Source organism: Phasianus colchicus, chromosome 4, assembly GCF_987193195.1.
Source record: "Phasianus colchicus chromosome 4, bPhaCol1.hap1.1, whole genome shotgun sequence".
Lineage (NCBI taxonomy): Eukaryota > Metazoa > Chordata > Aves > Galliformes > Phasianidae > Phasianus > Phasianus colchicus.
In genome coordinates, this window is record NC_143439.1 from 70151909 (window position 1) to 70168449 (window position 16541).

The 16541-nt window shown below is 46.4% G+C and overlaps 1 protein-coding gene across 12 annotated transcripts in view; it reads right to left on the minus strand.

The window, feature by feature from the left end:
* The window catches only part of SLC4A11 (solute carrier family 4 member 11), a 134645-nt gene that overhangs the window by 79284 nt on the left and 38820 nt on the right, over positions 1 to 16541 (minus strand). For 2 of the 12 annotated variants that reach the window (XM_090139906.1, XM_090139905.1), the window contains exons 1-2: positions 12103 to 16220; positions 11904 to 12018 (exon numbers count right to left, since the gene is read on the minus strand). The exons of 1 other annotated variant lie outside the window; for it this stretch is intronic. In XM_090139906.1, the coding sequence (XP_089996032.1) occupies positions 11904 to 12018; positions 12103 to 12129 (142 nt within the window). In that variant the 5' untranslated portion in view covers positions 12130 to 16220. 9 more of the 12 variants (XM_090139902.1, XM_090139907.1, XM_090139903.1 and 6 more) reach the window with 8 other exon arrangements.

The following is a 16541-nucleotide window of genomic DNA, read 5'->3' on the forward strand; positions in this document are numbered from 1 at the left end:
GGCTGGAAGCACAAAATAGCAAGACTGAAGATCAGGACAAGCCTGACTGTATCAAAGTAAACTGTTGAATCTGAACAAACGCATGCACAAATAATAGATGCTAATTATCCACAGGGCTCCTTTTTAAAAAACACAAGGCATAATGAAGTCCAGTCTGTATCTTACACATGGATAAAGAGAACCAATTCAATGCAGCAATAAATTCAGATGAGAACAGTATTTCACATCTTATTCCACTGCTCCTAATCATTAGGCCATCCCCAGAATAGTCCTTGGTACTCAAAGACAGGCATCAGAATTCTGCAGCCTTCGCAGCCACCAATATCTGCACTGAAGTGGTCTTACAAGCACATCACAAATGGGAGATGACACCAGCCAAGAGCAAATCCACACATAGCAGCAACACAACCAAATCCTGGCAATTCATTTTAGACCACGTTTAGCTTATTAGTGAGTTAGTCCTGCAATTACTGCTGGTAAATTGGGCACCTAGCATGCATGGAGATATTCCAACAGCATGGGAGCACCTGATATCAAGTCTGGTATCACAGCCTAATCTGGTTGTTAGCAATGTTCAACAGTTCTGACTGTCAGCTAGAAATACCAACTTTCCCCAACAGGTGCATGCCGTTTTATAGCAAGTTAACAAAGCTCTTTGTTTCAAGCCTTATGAGTCAACTGAGCAGTCCCTTGCTAAGCAACTCCTAGATGCCACCTCATTGCATGTAGCTTCCCAGCCAAAATGCAATCAGAAAGAGGAATAGATCCGCTCCATCTTTCCCCACTTCATTAGGCTAATCAAACATTACCTACGCAAGCCCGAGATGAATTTGGGCCAACAAGGAAAGAGGTTTTGCCTGCTTTATTGTTTTACAGATTAGGTTTCCTGCTTTCCGTTTGAGGTATGAGACTATATTTCCCAAAGACCCTCTTTCTATCCCATAAATTTTGACTTACAGGTTACGTGCACGATTTTTTTTTTCCCCCCTTCCCTTTATTGTCACATTTTCAAGCAATACAATTCATCCTGGTCCACTGGGAGCCTTTGTGCACCAGACAGACCCAAGTCACATCACTGACGACAGCATCTTCCAACCCTACTGCTTGTTACAGCTCAGCACAGCTCAGAACAGACAGCACGAGCCGCACAGTTCCAGGAGAAACACCCTGATGGTCATTTAACATCACATACAAATCCGAGGGCAATTCAAATGTCTGCTTCAAGAGAGAAACACGATGTTCCAAGTTCATCCCAGAACAATGGGCTAGAGGAACAAATGCGCCGTGGCCAAGGGGCACCCATTACATGAGTCAATTGTTTCCCTCCACCTGGAAAGGAAGGAGAAGATCCATCCAGGCTGATTAACATGCTAATGATCAAAGGAAAGTTGTGTGGTCTTTTTTTTTTTTAAGAGGCTCTTATTGTGTAATGATTGCATTTACGTATTTCAAAGAAACAAAGTATGCCTGGGCAGATGGATTATCCAAGGAATAGAGACCAGAGTATCCCCTGGGATAGCATATCAATTTCTCTACGTCTATTACGGCCTCTAAGGGAGCCTGAAGCAATGTGTTCATCCATCACTAGGCAGAATGAGACACAGCTTACTCTTCCTTTAGCTGAACACACCCATTTCTATGGGTCAGATAACACCCAATGAGCAGGATTTCAGAGTCAGACACCTTCTCCTTTAGAAATAACTTGAACTGCAGCGTTGTCTGGGTTGACACAGCCCCTTTACAGGAGTCTCTGATCAGATGGCTTCTTGGATTCAGAAGAGTGAAGAGCGTGCTGTGGGATTACTGAGGGCAGTGCCATTTCATTAGATGGAACTCATTCCTCTGAGTCACAAACAAGCGATAGTCCTCCAGGCAATGCTCTCAGGCAATTATTTTGAGGTGCTGTTTGTTCAGGTGAGTCATAAAACAGAGGTCTTAACCTTGTAATTAAAGATGCAATGGCACATTTAGGAAAAAAAAGTTGGGCGTTCACCCTACAATGTCCTGCCCCATTAATTTGCCATCTTCCTATGTAACACTGTCCTACAGCACTGATGGTATTCGGTCTTTGTAACAGTTGTGCCAGAGCCTTTTGACAAGTTCCACAGAAGGAAGGGGTTACACATATTGACATCAACAACAATGTGGAACATGCCCAGGAGACAAAAGGTGATAGGGGTGTTTACACAAGCCCAGACACTTGCATGAAGCTAGAGGACTAGATTAAAGGTCAACACATTCACAGAAGTGGAGGTAGACAGGGTGAATGGAGGGCTACATTACCTGCATCTCAGAGCATCTAGAGACAGCAAGATACACTCAACCTTTTAACCACGTGGAATGAAGGAAGCATTTGGGAAGGAGGAATATCTTTACATATACTAAGCTCCCCACTTTGACCCTTCAAGCTGTTGGCACAAGCAAAGTAGCAAGCCATAAAAAGCTATGCTAAGACGAAGGCCAGCTCAACCGTAGTTAAGTAATTGCTCAGTAGCCATCAGAAAGGCAACTATATCAGCAAACTCCATATGCCTCTCCTTCCACAAGGCTTACAGGAATTTAATTTCTGAGGTCTCAGCTCCTTAGTCATGTTTTGCTCAAGACTGGAGCGATGGGTTTGAGCTGTGCAGAACTGACAGCAAGGCTGTTATCTTTTCAGAGAGGCACATACCCACGTCCTGACACACAGAAACTGCATTTCCTCTCCCCATCTCAACTCCACTCCTTGAAATTAAATAAGCTCAACCAAGAGGACGTTATGAAACACCACTGTAATCAATGTATTTGCTTTGCTGAGGATAGTCTGGCCAGGGACAAGTCTCCAAATACATTAAAGATAACATTACAGTGCCCCAGGGTTTGCCTGGAGTTGCAGAATTGTTTCCATGGAGTATAAATCAGACCCTGCTCCTTTTCAAGCCAGAGGAACAGACCATCCGGCAGCACTTTGTTATTGCAGGGTGGGAGTTCTCTCCCTGCACCACTTCTATCAGATCCAAACCCGTATTACTGTTCTCCCAAGTTTTCCTTTAGATTTCAACAATTAAAATCCAAGCAAAACCGTTTCAGCAAGACATAAGTCCAGTCTTCTAAGGACGAAGCTGGAATACATTACCCTGAGGGGATAAGGTACTCAATACAGCAAGATCCCTCTCATCCAGTACCTACAAGGACAATCACGCTCTTCAATTTCTTTTCCCACCCAAAGGTACAAGATGCCATCACCAATTATCTGCCAAAAAAACATGGAATATAGCTCTTCTGATAACTTAGCTGTTTTCGAGAGAGTTTATTCCAATAGCAACATTTCTACTGCCACCCCACCTAATTCCCGACAAGGATGCCTATTAAATATGACCCAATTGCACAGACATCAAGACACCACAGTCACTTCTTCAAAGATAAGCTTCTGACTAGTACACCTCATCTCTCTAAGAGCACTGAATTCAAAGGCAAAATAATTGAAGTGCTGCAAAGTGGAAAACAAGGCTTATTTCTCTAAACTCAGGGATACAAGCTTGGATTTCAAAAGCAAGCCACTGCCCTTTGACTGGAAGCCACTGCAGTGACTCAGAGGCACCGAGGGGGAGATGAAGTTCACAACACTTCTAACAGGTAGGAGGACATTGAGTTTGATGCAGCATGAGGTGGTTGATCTTCAGATTAAGATGATCCACAGTGGGAAGCATCGGGCAAAAAGTGGGCATCCTTCCTGACTTCCTGCATTCTTACCATTTTTACATTTGCATTTAACAACAAAAACAGACAAAACCCTACCGTGCCATCTCCCATTATTAAATTCCTGCGGGAGATGCTTCTCAGATCTCTTAATAACCCATTTTAAGTCTCCCGTTTTAAGGTTAGTAATAAGCTCTCTTAAGCCTTGCAATATTAGTGGATTACAAATAAAAACACATTCTCTGGATACTTTGATAACTCAATTAAAACGTTCCGCTGCTGGCATCTTCCAAGTAAACAGCTCTCTGCAGCTCAAGCCTTGTATTGAAGCAAAAGGCAGCTCTAACAGGTTTATAGCATGGGTATTTCTACAAGTGGTACTACAGCCTTCGTGACCTCCTATATCCCACTTCCTACCTCTTGCAACTGATCAAAACAACCACCTCCTGTCTTACAGAGAATTAAAGAAAAGCAGATCATTTGAACAGACTTGTAACTTCTTGCTCAAGCGCTGAAAAGCCTTTAGATTTTCCCAACTTTCTGGAGAAATTCCCAGTTCTCATATTAAACAACACTGAATAGCTTGGTTATCTGAAAACAAGTGCTCTGTCCCTAAGACACGCAGTGTTTCAGCTTTGAAGCAAGGTTTTAGGCCACTTCAGTTTGAGCTCCATGAATGTGTTTGTCAATGCTAAAAGCATCCATCACTATCATCATAGAATCATTAAGGTTGGAAAAGACCTCTAAGCTCATCAAGCCTAACACCAACACATCCCCACTGACCATGTCCCTCAGTGCCACATCTCCACAGTCCTTGAACTCACAGAATCACAGAATGGCCAGAGTTGGAAGGGGCATCAAGGATCATCAATCTCCAACCCCCCACCACATGCAGGGCCACCAACCTTCCCACTTCATACCAGCCCAGGCTGCCCAGGGCCCCATCCAACCTGGCCTTGAACACCTCCAGGGATGGACGGGGCATCCACAGCCTCTCTGGGCAGCTGTTCCAGCACCTCACCACTCTCTCTGTAAAGAACTTCCCCCTGACATCCAACCTAAATCTTCCCTCCCTCAACTTCAAACCATTTCCCTTTGGGACAGCGATTTCCCCCATTTCCTCCAGGGACAGCAATTCCACCACTCCCTGGGCAGCCTGTCCCAACACCTCACCACTCCGAGATGAGATGTTTCCCAATACCCAGGGTTCCACTAAACCACTTATTTTAATATTAACAGCAAGCTCAATCATCATTCTTTGGTTCTCTCCACCCTTCCATATACTGAAAATGACAGAACAAAGGACTGCAGCTGCACAGGTGAACAGACAGCTGCACCATCATCTATATGATTTGGGAAGGAGAGAAAATTTGTTTCACATGCCCACTAAATTATAACACTTCCCTCCTCCACCTGAAGTTTGCAGAAAAATCAGAGACAGGTGTAAGAAAAAAAAAATAACAAGAAAAAAATCCCAAGAGAAACCTACAGGTTTTTAAAAAAGGATTATTTGGAGCATTGAGTGAAAGGAGCCTGCAGCTGGAAGTCTGAAAAATCTCTGTATGCAGCAAGAGCTCAACAGCAGCCAGAGGAAGGAAGCTTCAAACCTCTTTCATAACAACTGCATCACCACAGAGGAATAGAAAACAAGCTCAACAGGCTGCAAAAAGTCTGATCACACCGACCCACTGATCAAGTTCAAAGGGTATCAATATTGCAGGATCTTCCTGCATAGCATTGCTCACGCCTAGAAAATGAGATTTGGTAATTTTCATGGAAGAACCAAGCAGTAAGGTCTCCCGGTGTAAACATCTGCTGCAAGTTATTTAAAACCATTCAAGTCAGCAAGAACGAATGGACAGCAGCATGTGAGAAGCTGTTTTGCCTCAAGTTACCACTTCTCATTGCCATCTACACAATTAAGGAGCTGATCTATTCCCACTTCAGCTGGAGAATGCTGGTGGGAACTCATCTCTCACTGGCAGTCAGAGGTGTGCCCATATGCTGCTGTTCTGGGCAATAATGATCAACATACAGGACAAAAGCTCAAAGATTTTACCCATTTTCTCAACACCTAAGAGGTGTAACCAAAAAAAAGCCAGAAAAAAACATAAGAACTGATCGCCCTGATTAAGGGAGGGTAATGTAAGAAAAACAACACTTGTTAATACTTGGCCAAGAACAGAGCTGGTAAGCACAGCACACAAGCACTACTGCCTGTGGCAATCCCAAACCTAGGTTTCTCCTCGCAAAAGCATTCCTTTGCATTAATAAAGGCAGAGGAAAACATGACAGGAAAAGTCAGTATCCGTAAATATCAGCAAAAAGACCTTTTGCAATTCATTAAATGGGCAGCATGAACACTCATTTACCTCCTGAGGAGTTTCTACCTTGAAGGGATAAAAGTCAGGATATCAAATGAAGACTTTTTTTTTTTTAAACTCTGGTTTTACAGCCTTGCTCCCTGTGCAAGCACCACATTGTGCAGAAACCTATCAGCATCTCATCCCAAGCAAAAGATGAGAGGTTTAAATCCTTTTACAATCATAGAATGGCTTGGGTTGGAAGGGACCTCAAGGATCATCAAGCTCCAACCCCACACTGCAGGCGAGGCCACCAACTTCCATATCTAATATTAGACCAGGCTGCCCATCCAACCTGGTCTTGAACACCTCCAACGTGCATCCACAGCCTCTCTGGGCAGCCTCACCACTCTCATAGTAAAGATCCTTCACAAGACAAGCAGAGGAGGTGAAAGGCTCCTGCTTGTCCTCTACTCTTCTGAGCGCCACAGCCACTTGTGCCTGAAAGTCTTCCTAACACTGCTTTCTACAGCATTGTTTGAAGAGATGCTATCTTCTTTCAAGGCCGTAACCAAATGGGTTTAGTACATCATCTGTGTGCAAACTCCTACACCAAATCAACGTGGGAACTCCTGAAGACAATCTGGAAGGCAGTCATGATCCAAGGAGACTTCCATCTACTCCAACCCCCTTTACTATAGTAAGCTTTAAAATACATGTTGTCCAGAGCAGGCATGAAGTAAGGAGCCCAACCTTATGGCCAATTGCTGCTCCAATTAAGAGACTCAGATCCACTGAGGCATCATCTTTGCTCTCCTTACACATAGGCACAGTCACCCAACAGCACTTTGTTAAATATTTTTTTTTTTTTTTTAAATACTCCTCTTGCAACAAAAACCTGAGTAGATGTCACATCCTCTTCCAACTCCTATCTCTAAAAGCAGCATCCCTAAAGGATTTGCCCTGCCTCTTTGCTTCCCAGATAGGTTATAAAGCCCCATACTCCTATTTATTATTTATTTTTAACACTAAGGCCTGGATTACCTGAACCTAAACTCTAAAACCCCTTGAAAAAGCTCAATTTTGTTGGGTTTTGGAAGACAACATCAACAGTCTGACATCTCCTAGGGTAACCCATGGTGCATTGGAGTCACTTGGGTCCAGCTGAAGTATCCACCACAGTATGACCACTCCAGGATGCCAGTACAGCAACTTTATGGCCCCACGGTTCAGGGAGCATTAAAGCATTTAATCTGGGCCCTACATGAAGAGCTGGATATTCTTCTGATGCAGAGAAACAGAGCGAGGAGACCTTAAATCATGCCATGGTCACTCCAGCAAACAAAACCCTAGAACTCATTTTCACAGTCGCTGGCTGTAAAAATAGAGAACATCATATTGAAAGAATAGAGCAGGAAGCATCCTCCTGCCTGCTCATCACTCCCAGGCAAACACCCACCCACACACAGGCTCAGGGATCAGACGAGCCTGCTTTCAAAGCATTTTCCTTACTGCATTGAGTAATTCCCCCTCCCCTTCATCCCTTCTCCCCAGCTTCCTCCAGAACACCCATTGCAATCAAACTACCTAATGAAAAATAGTAGCTGTCACTGTCGCAGCTGACAAGACCTCCTCTCCCAAAAAACACACATGCAGAAAAGCTGGCACCAGGCTGCCCAGGTTGACTCATCACAACTGAGCTCACCCCAAGCAATTAACATCCAAGGGTGCCTCCCAGAGGTGAGAAGGCAACCATGGAAATTAAGAGCAGCGCAGCTGCTTTGCTCTTCCTCCTTGGACAGGTTTCCTGGCCATCATCTCATAGGTGACAAAAGCAAGCCACAGAGCTGGGGAATAACAAAATTTTGGGATTTGGCTGACAAATGAACAATGCAGGCCATTAGCTTTATTTTAGCTCCCAGGTTTTTTGTCAGGCCCTCTAAAAATGTGATTTAGGACTTGTAAGGATTTCTCGCATGAGTGCTATGTGGAGAGGAGTGAAAGCAAATACCTCCAGAGAACCCACAAGCTGGCAACGACCCAAAGACCAACCAGCAGAGGCTTTCCAGTAGACCTTTCCTGAACGTTTAAATAATTTAGAAAGCTTTAATTCTTACTGACAGCTTTTCAGGTGGCTCTTTTCACTTGCAAGGCCCTATCAAAAAAAAAAAAAATCTCATAGCTCCCATCTAAAGAGATGCAGCTACAGCCCCAAATCTTGGTCAGGACTGAATATGGGTTTAAAAAGGGTGGTTTTAAAAGGTGGCTGCTGTATTTTTGGTTGAAATTCTTCCCCAAACAGGAAGGTCTTTCAGAGGCCATCAGTGCTGCTGTGTCAAACGTGTCAACGTGGTTTAAAGTCAGTAGAAATTCCACCTGCTTGGGGCTTAAAGGAATAGAGCTGCTCCCTGCAATGGTTCAGCTGGATTAAATACTGTAAAAATTAAGCTGCAAAGTGGAAACAAGGAACTACACACCTCAGGTTTGGATTTCTGGTGGAAAAGGTGCTCTAACAGCAGCAGTACACACTCTACATTCCCAAATGTGGTCCTGGTATCCTGGGGAATGGTGAAGTACATTACTACAAAGTTTTTATTGCCAGTTGTGGATGACCAAGCTTTGTATCCAAGTTCATCCTGCACCTCTTCCCACCTCCATTGCCCAAAAAACCATCTGGATGGATCAGAAGACCCACTCTCATTCACACAAAGCCACAAGATTGAAACCAAGATCCATACTGGAAACAAGAAGGGATGAAAGTAGAGCAGTGGTCAGCCAACTGATCACCAAGAACATCAGAATTTCAGCTGTGGTTCCAGGAAAGATACCAAAAGGAAAACATCCCCCAGAATTAAAAACAGCCTAAAGGAAAAAGCAAAAGCAGGCAGCTGACTTCTTCAGCCTCAGCCCACCCCACAAAAGTGGTGATTTCATATCCCAACAGGCTCGACAGGATGGCATGAGCAACATCATAGCATTTCTATATCCAGGAGCCACTAAACAACAGGGATAACAACAACAACGTGGGCAAGGGGAGAGCCAGCAGCCCCACATCAGTTCTTGTCATCCATCATCAACCCCAAATAAAAATGCTTTGGTCCAGTGATGAAATAATTACCCACTGACAACACATGTCAGAGTGTTTATCAGTAGGACACTGTTTATGGTTCGTCTGCATGGCTTCCATGGCTACAGCATCAGGAATGATGCTTGCTAGCATTTTACATCATATGCATGCATTTTGTTTTCACTCAACGCTGCACTTTCCCCACGTGAAACACATCAGTATGTAAAGCCTCTCTCCTGCAGGCTAGGAGGATATTTCAGCATTAATTTGAGAGGAAAAAAAACAAAAGAACAGACAAGACATGCATAGGGAGATGAGCACAAGGTATCCTGGAACTAAACCCAACCCCTGAAAGGCAGCACTCTGGCTAAAGTAAACTGAATTCAGGAGGTCCCCTCCATCCTTAAACACAGCACAGACATCCAGCACAGCAACAGACAGCATCACCGAGCAGCAGAGCCCACTGAAAAACCATCAAGCACTGCCTTACTTTAGTGAATTAAATAATTCAAGAGCTGGCAGAGCTGCCTTCCTGGATTTCCTGTTCAAAGGCATCACCCGGCATCAGCAGTGTTCCAATATTGTCGCTTCAGACCACAACTTACCTGCACTACTTCTTCAACAGAGATGCTGTTCCCATCCAAACAGCCTCCGCTCCTCTCCTGGCTGCTCTGAGCCAGCGGCACCCAATCCCCAATGCCACTTTGCTCAGGTGGCCGAGGCAGCAATGGCTTGTGTTTTTTCAGTGCCTCCAATATTAATCCAGCCAGAGCATCTTTCTCTCTCACTTCCAATTGGCGAGCGGCAGATGGGTGGAGTGAGAGCGTGACCCATTAGCTCCCAGCTGGGCACCTCCAGCCCAGCACCCAAACCCAACGCCGGACAAAGGATGCCAGCAAGCTGCTAACTTCACACCACGATGGGATTCGTGTTTTCTCCTCCAGTTCTGCCCCCCCCCCCCCCCCCCCCAAAAGATCCGGAGCTATTCCCCTCTGGGAGGGAAGCAGAAAAACAGATTAAAGCAACCCTGCACTTGGGAGCTTCTTGCTGGATGCTGTGAGGAGAAAGCTCATGTGCCTCCTTAAAGAAAAAGGCTTTGTGGCAGCCAGGCTCAAACAGAAGTGAGATGCTGTACCTTAGGAGAGAAGTGCAGGGAAAAGAAGAGGATGCAAAGATGCAAAAGGAAGAGAGGGGAGAAAAGCTGCTGCCGAGAAGTGGATACAGTGAATCTCTTAAAGACATCGCTGCTCTACTCTGACTGCACAGCTGCCTCCAGTGTCTTTTTCCCAGCATAGGCAACAGCAGCACAAGGGTTAACGCAAGCATTCAGCAGCAAACCAGGAGCCTTTGTAAGGGAATGGGAAACAGAGCACTAAGTCTGGGCTGCTACAACAAGTTGCAGAAAACAGAGCTGAAGAGAGCTCACCTCATCCAAGGAGGTTTATCACCCAGCACTTTGCTAAGCAGCGCCCGCAAAGCTTTGGGGGGGAGGGAGGAGGGTGAAGATGCCACATCTTCTCCCCCACGCTCCAGCCCGTTCTATTCCTACTGCTTTACTTCCCTTACAATGCAAGATTCTCATTACAGCAAGGCAAGTCTCCCCCAGCTGGATGCTTACAGCCCAGAGTAGCTATCTATTCCAGCCAAGAAGAACGAGGAAGAATAAATCAGCTCCCCCCAAAAAAACAACATCAGGTCAGCCTCCCAAAAGGCAGAAACCTATGGAAGAAACAAGCAGCAAGTTGTCCAACCACCAGGTCACTGCCATCTCCGAGTCCCTTCGATCACAGCAATCCGAGTTGCTGTAAGTTACAATCCCCCAGCAATCATTATTTACCAGGAGGCAGCCAACACTTTCCATGCAGGGGGAGGTGGGGGAAAGGCATCGCTTTTAGCGGAGGGATTCCGGAGCCACATTGCCCATCCTCACTCCTCCTGCTACAGGCTTGCTTCCGCTGCATGAAACCACAGCTCATGTTTTTAAACACCTCCCACGCATTCTCCCTGCTGAGACTGCTCAGCTGCTCTCCTCCATTTCTTTGCATGCCACCTGACCAGCTTTGCCAGGTGAGCTGCACGGCTGCTGGCTTGTTATTTAGATGTAAAGCAAGTTTGCTTTGAGGGTGGGAGATCTTTGGAGGTCTCCAGCCCAGCAACGAGCTCCAGGCAACGCAGCCTTAAAGCCATATCAAAGCTGCTCAGGACCTCATCTCGCCAACTGCAATCTCTCTCCTGAAAAAGTTTTTACAAAATATAAACCTTTAGGATCGGCACTTCAAGCAGTCTCAACCTCTTACAACAGGATTTACCATTTCCCCATATAGATTCTTTGCAATAACAGCGTTGACAGCTCTGAATCAAACTAACACGCATAAGGAACTTCCCCTTAGTGCTGAAATCTGCAATAAAGGATCTTAATCACCTATCTCCACACTTGATAGCTTTAATAACAGTTTAAAAGATAAAGCTGAAAGCAATGCAGCCCTAAAGGTGAAACGAGCCTGCTGAGCCTCCAGCAGGTATTTCAGGTTTTGGACACTGCCGGATTCATATCAGTGAATAAGCAAGCTTATAAGACAAAGGACTGCCAAAGAGTGGTTTCTATTTTTATTTTTTCCATGCTGAGGTTGTTTATCAGCTCCTCTGGTTGAGGTACTCCAGCTGCTCCATCATGGAGGTGGCAGCAGCCAAGCAAGCATCACTAGGAGAGATCTAGAGAAGGGAGAGCACACCAACAACCCCACATCAGCACATCCACCAACCCAATGCTCATCCACCATCCAACTCCAACCATCACAGCGGTCATCTCAGCTTCCCAATTCCACCCTCCTCAGCCCCCAAGCCCACTCACGTACCATCCACCGGCCCGCTCCATCTCTGTGGCACTAAGCGTTGAGGCCACGGGGCCAGATCCTGTGAAGAGCCAGCACTCGCCCCAAACTGCCCATAGGGTGAACGCAGGAAGGTAAGCTGGGGGTAGCAAAAAGAAGCCGGCTCCATGAGGACGGAGAAAAGAGGAGAGCCAGGTACGAAACAAACCGCGTCTGCCTTCACCTCCTTCAGCTGGTACTGTTGGGACATGCAGTCTCAGAGCCTTCTTCCCAACAAATTCCTTTCTCAAGAGGAATTAATGCAAAAGGAATAATAAAAGCCTCTTGAGAAGCCCCGTTCCTGTTGTCACGGCCTCACGGAGCGCACTGGAAGGCTGCGTCTCCAGCCTGTATTTAAACGCGCCTCTCAGAAAGCAGAGATGCAGCACAGGAAGAGACAAATTCCAGCCCTGCGTCGGGCTGATAAGCCAGGTTTATAATATTCAAGAAGTATTGGCATTACTACAGTTCCTCCCTCCACCCCTCCCCACAACGAGGATCTCGGGCAGTAGCTTGTTGTGCACAATAAGCAAAAAAGCCCTAAAAAAAAAAAAAAGCCTGTTCTGGTGGGAACAGCCAATGCGTTGAATAAAACAAACACACACGTGCTAAACCCTGGGGATGCAATTAGGCTCAGAGCAAGGGAAGAGGCATTCAGCTCCAGGAGATGGAGACGAGCAGGAGGAAAAGGAGACTAAAGCTTAATCCTGAGGCAGTGCCCCATCAGGTGGGTTTTTCCCCTAAGGGAGTGATCCTGAGCAGCAGCCCCCACCTTCTGTGGGGTGCCAGCACCTGTACTGGTGCCAGAAGGGAAGAGCAGCTCCTCATTTTCATCCCCTCCTCCTAATTCTCTCCCCCACTCAACTGCAACTACTGGTAACTCACTCCCATCACCTTTACTGGTCAAGGTTGGATATTAGGAAGAATTTCTTAAAGAGCGGTCAGGCATTGGAACAGGCTGCCCAGGAAGGTGGGGGGAATCACCATCCCTGAAGGTGTTCATGAGCCGTGCAGATGTGGCACTGAAGGTCATGGTCAATGGGCACGGTAGGGTTGGGGCTGGTGACATTAGAGATCTATCTCAACCATAACGATGCTATGATTCTGCCTACACACAGTGCCTCAAAAAAGCTGCCCAGATGAGATTCAGATCAGTGAATTTCCTGCATTACCAACTGTCCCCATCTACCCCACCATAGGACAGTCATAAGGATGGCACACAGGTCCAGCCTCGCAAGCCAGACTGCTGCAGTTTGCATCAGCTTCAGTGTTGGGAAGCTCAAAAGCACCCAAAGGAAGAAAGCTCAAGTGTGAGATCAGTGTTACCCACTCCAGTGGCTTTTCTCCACTTTCTTCCTGCAGTTTCTTTGAATCAGAGACGCCCAAAATGCCCTCTGTTCCCTGTGCCCTCCCCAAACCACAGCTCTCATCAAGAACACAGACCCTTCCTCAATAAGAGAGGGACATTCAACTTCTCACCTATTTAATGGCAGGTCAGAGCTGGGGTGAGTTCAGAAAGGAGGAATAGGAAAAACCCATGGAGTTAGAAGTGACAGCTGAGCGCTTTGATATCAAAGCCAGCACTGACAGATGCAGGGCTCTGCTCCTGGGCCAGCACATCACCATGCTCAGCACAAGGGCTTCACGGAGAGCTTACGCTAGAACCATATTTAGGAAGCGACTTTGCATTGAGAAAAAGTTCTCCCATTTCACCCAGTCCCAGCACAGATTCCTGAGAAGGAGATGCTCTGCAAAGTCACAAAACCCTGCTCACACTCAGATGAACTCAAAGGAACAGGCTCAGCACTCTGCTCCCAACCTTTTTGCATTGCATCATTGCAGAGGACCCCCTGCTCCCAAAGCAGCAACGGCACCACGCTGTGCTCAGCCACCACAAAGGTAGCTGGGATGGAACACATGCTGGATATCTGCTGGCGCACTTGGCAACCATCTGCGTGTTTACAGGGTGGATGACAGTTTCACAATGACAAGTCATTAAAGCACACCAGACTTGTTTACTCCCAAAGAAATCCCACAGAAGAAAATGGGACTTCTCCAGAAGTGGTTTTGCACTTGGAGGATGCTCGGTAGCTCAAGTGACACCTAAGCTCAAGTCATTGAAAGCTTTTGGATAGCATAGCTGTCACTGGGGCTTCCTAGAGAAGCACAGTATAAGAATAACTCAGTGGGGAAAAAGAAATGAATGAGATTTCCCCTTAGATATGGTTTTGGAGTTGTCCTTAGGCATCAAACCCACGCTCAGAGCATCACCATGCCTCAGCAAGGGCAATGTTTGAAGTTTCAACATTCCATAGGGTCTAACAGGCAATAACATGGCACCAATCAAACCTCATGCTCCCTTCAAGCAAAAACCACCAAAACCTATTTTTGGAGGTTGCACAGAATGCTTCTGGCTTTGAAAGAATCTAAAACAAGTCACCCTCATTTTTGCTTTGAATCATTGAATGGCTTGGGTTGGAAGGATCCCCAAGGATATTGACTCAAAGATGAAGCTTGCTTTAAGGACCATTTATAGCCTCAGTTGATTTATTATAGCTTTACTATAAGTCCAGGCACTCTGGGTTTACATACTCCTCTTCGTTACCACTTGGGGAGTCAAGTGAGCAGCAGAGTGAAGAGCATCACTCACGCTTCAGGCTGTGTTCATTTAAATGAGCTGAAGTGTTCCAACTGCCAAGGAACAACATGAGAGCCAGAGAGGAACTTCCACTGTGGTACAGAACTCTTGTAGAGAGGCAACCACACAAAAGCCACAGATGTTTCAGAACCAGAAGCTGTGGCCATGATGGATTGGCCAATGCATCCCAGTTATAGCAGGGGAACAACAGCATGCAGGGATGGCAGCGGTGACTGAGGTTGACAAAACTGAAAGCGTTGCATCACCATTTCCTTCTAACCTAAACCTACCCAAGAGCAAAACAGCCCCAGAACCAACTCCAACAGCAGCCCAAGTGAGATGTCTGAAATGCTGCTGGGCTTGCACAGCCCTGGGCCAAGCAGTTTACCCCATCTTTCAGCCACACTCTGTTGGATGGGGACTATACTCAGGAGAGACAAGGCTATGCTTACAACCCAAAGAAAACCCAAAGGTTTATAGAGAAATCTTGCATAGGAAGACATCACAGCAGCCTGGATAGAGTCTAAATGCTCCCAGATAGGCACTGCTTGTGTGCATCTTGCTGCTGGTCAGCCCTCACCATCAAGTTATAATGACAGCCCTGGACACACAAAAAAACAACAGCACAGGAAGTTTTGAGGAAACGCATCAGAACTGAAGCAACCTTTCTTTCCTTCCTTAAACAGAGGTACAGCCCTCCCCTCCCCAAGCTGAGATGCCAGAGTGAAGCCTACAGCCCATTTTCCCTGATCACAGTTTTGCAGGCAAAGCTGTTGTGCCACCTACAGTTGCTTTTCCACCAGAACAAACTTCTCTACGCAAACTCAACTCCCCGTCACTTAATTTAGTGACAAACCAGCAGAAATGCAGCCACGCTGAGTAAGGAAACACTCCCTTCGGGGAGGAACTGGGGGACAAACACTGCAGAAAAGTTAAAAGTTGAGCAAAAGCCAAAGAGCGCAACTCAGCACGCATTTAAATCCACCCGGTTGCAAGCACTGCAAATTGGAGCTCACAAACACTGTGCTGGGGTCTTGCCAACAAGCACCGCTGTCCGAGTATCTCTGATCGTTCAGCTCAAGCTGCTTAACTTTTTTTTTTTTTTTAATTCTTACTATTAATTACAGCACTGCTAAAGTGAAGCCAAACGACCCCATCCGCAAACAGAGCGCCGGAGTGGAGCTAACAGCAAGCCGTGCCCTCCTCCCATGTGAGGTATAAACAAAGCACACAAAGGGGGGGAAAAAAAAACACCCAGAACAACAAAAGGTCCTGAATTTAAATCGCTCCTTCATCCTCTTCCACGCTGGATTTGCGCCCTCTGAGTTTATCCACCCCAAATCCGTGCCCGCTCGGTGCGAGCAGCTCGGTGCTGTCCAACGAGCCCAGATGCAAAGTGTCATCACCTCCTCAAAACAACAGCCGGCTCCCATTCAAAAAAAAAAAAAAAAATCCCCAAAACAACGACGCAAAGCCAAGCTTCCCCCACTTTCCTCCCCCAGAAAACCCCTTCCAAGAGCAGGGCAGCAGCACGCATCCCATTGCATCCCATCACCGCGCATCGCACTGCCCGGCATCCCCCCCACCTCCCCATCCCAAAAGAGAAGACAAACCGGGGACACCCCCCACCCTCAGCCCCTTCTCCCCCATCTGCCGTAACACTCATCGCACTGGTGTGGCTGCTCACCGCATGGCTGAAGGTGGAACACCCGCCTGGCTGCCATGGCCGCCTCTCTTTTTTTTTCCTCTCATCCCGTCTTCACCATCTTGACACTTTAGGACTTTTGTCTCGGTTTCGGTGTCGACGGCGGCGGGGGTTTTTTTTTTTAATTATTTATTTTTAACCTTTTTTTTTTTTTCACCCTTCTTCCCCTTCCTCTTCACCTCCCTCCACAGAAAATAAAATAATAAATAAATAACATAAAAAGACGCAGCGCAGCCAAAACTGAAAGTCCCCCGAGCGGGAGTGCGGCTGAAGGGAAGGG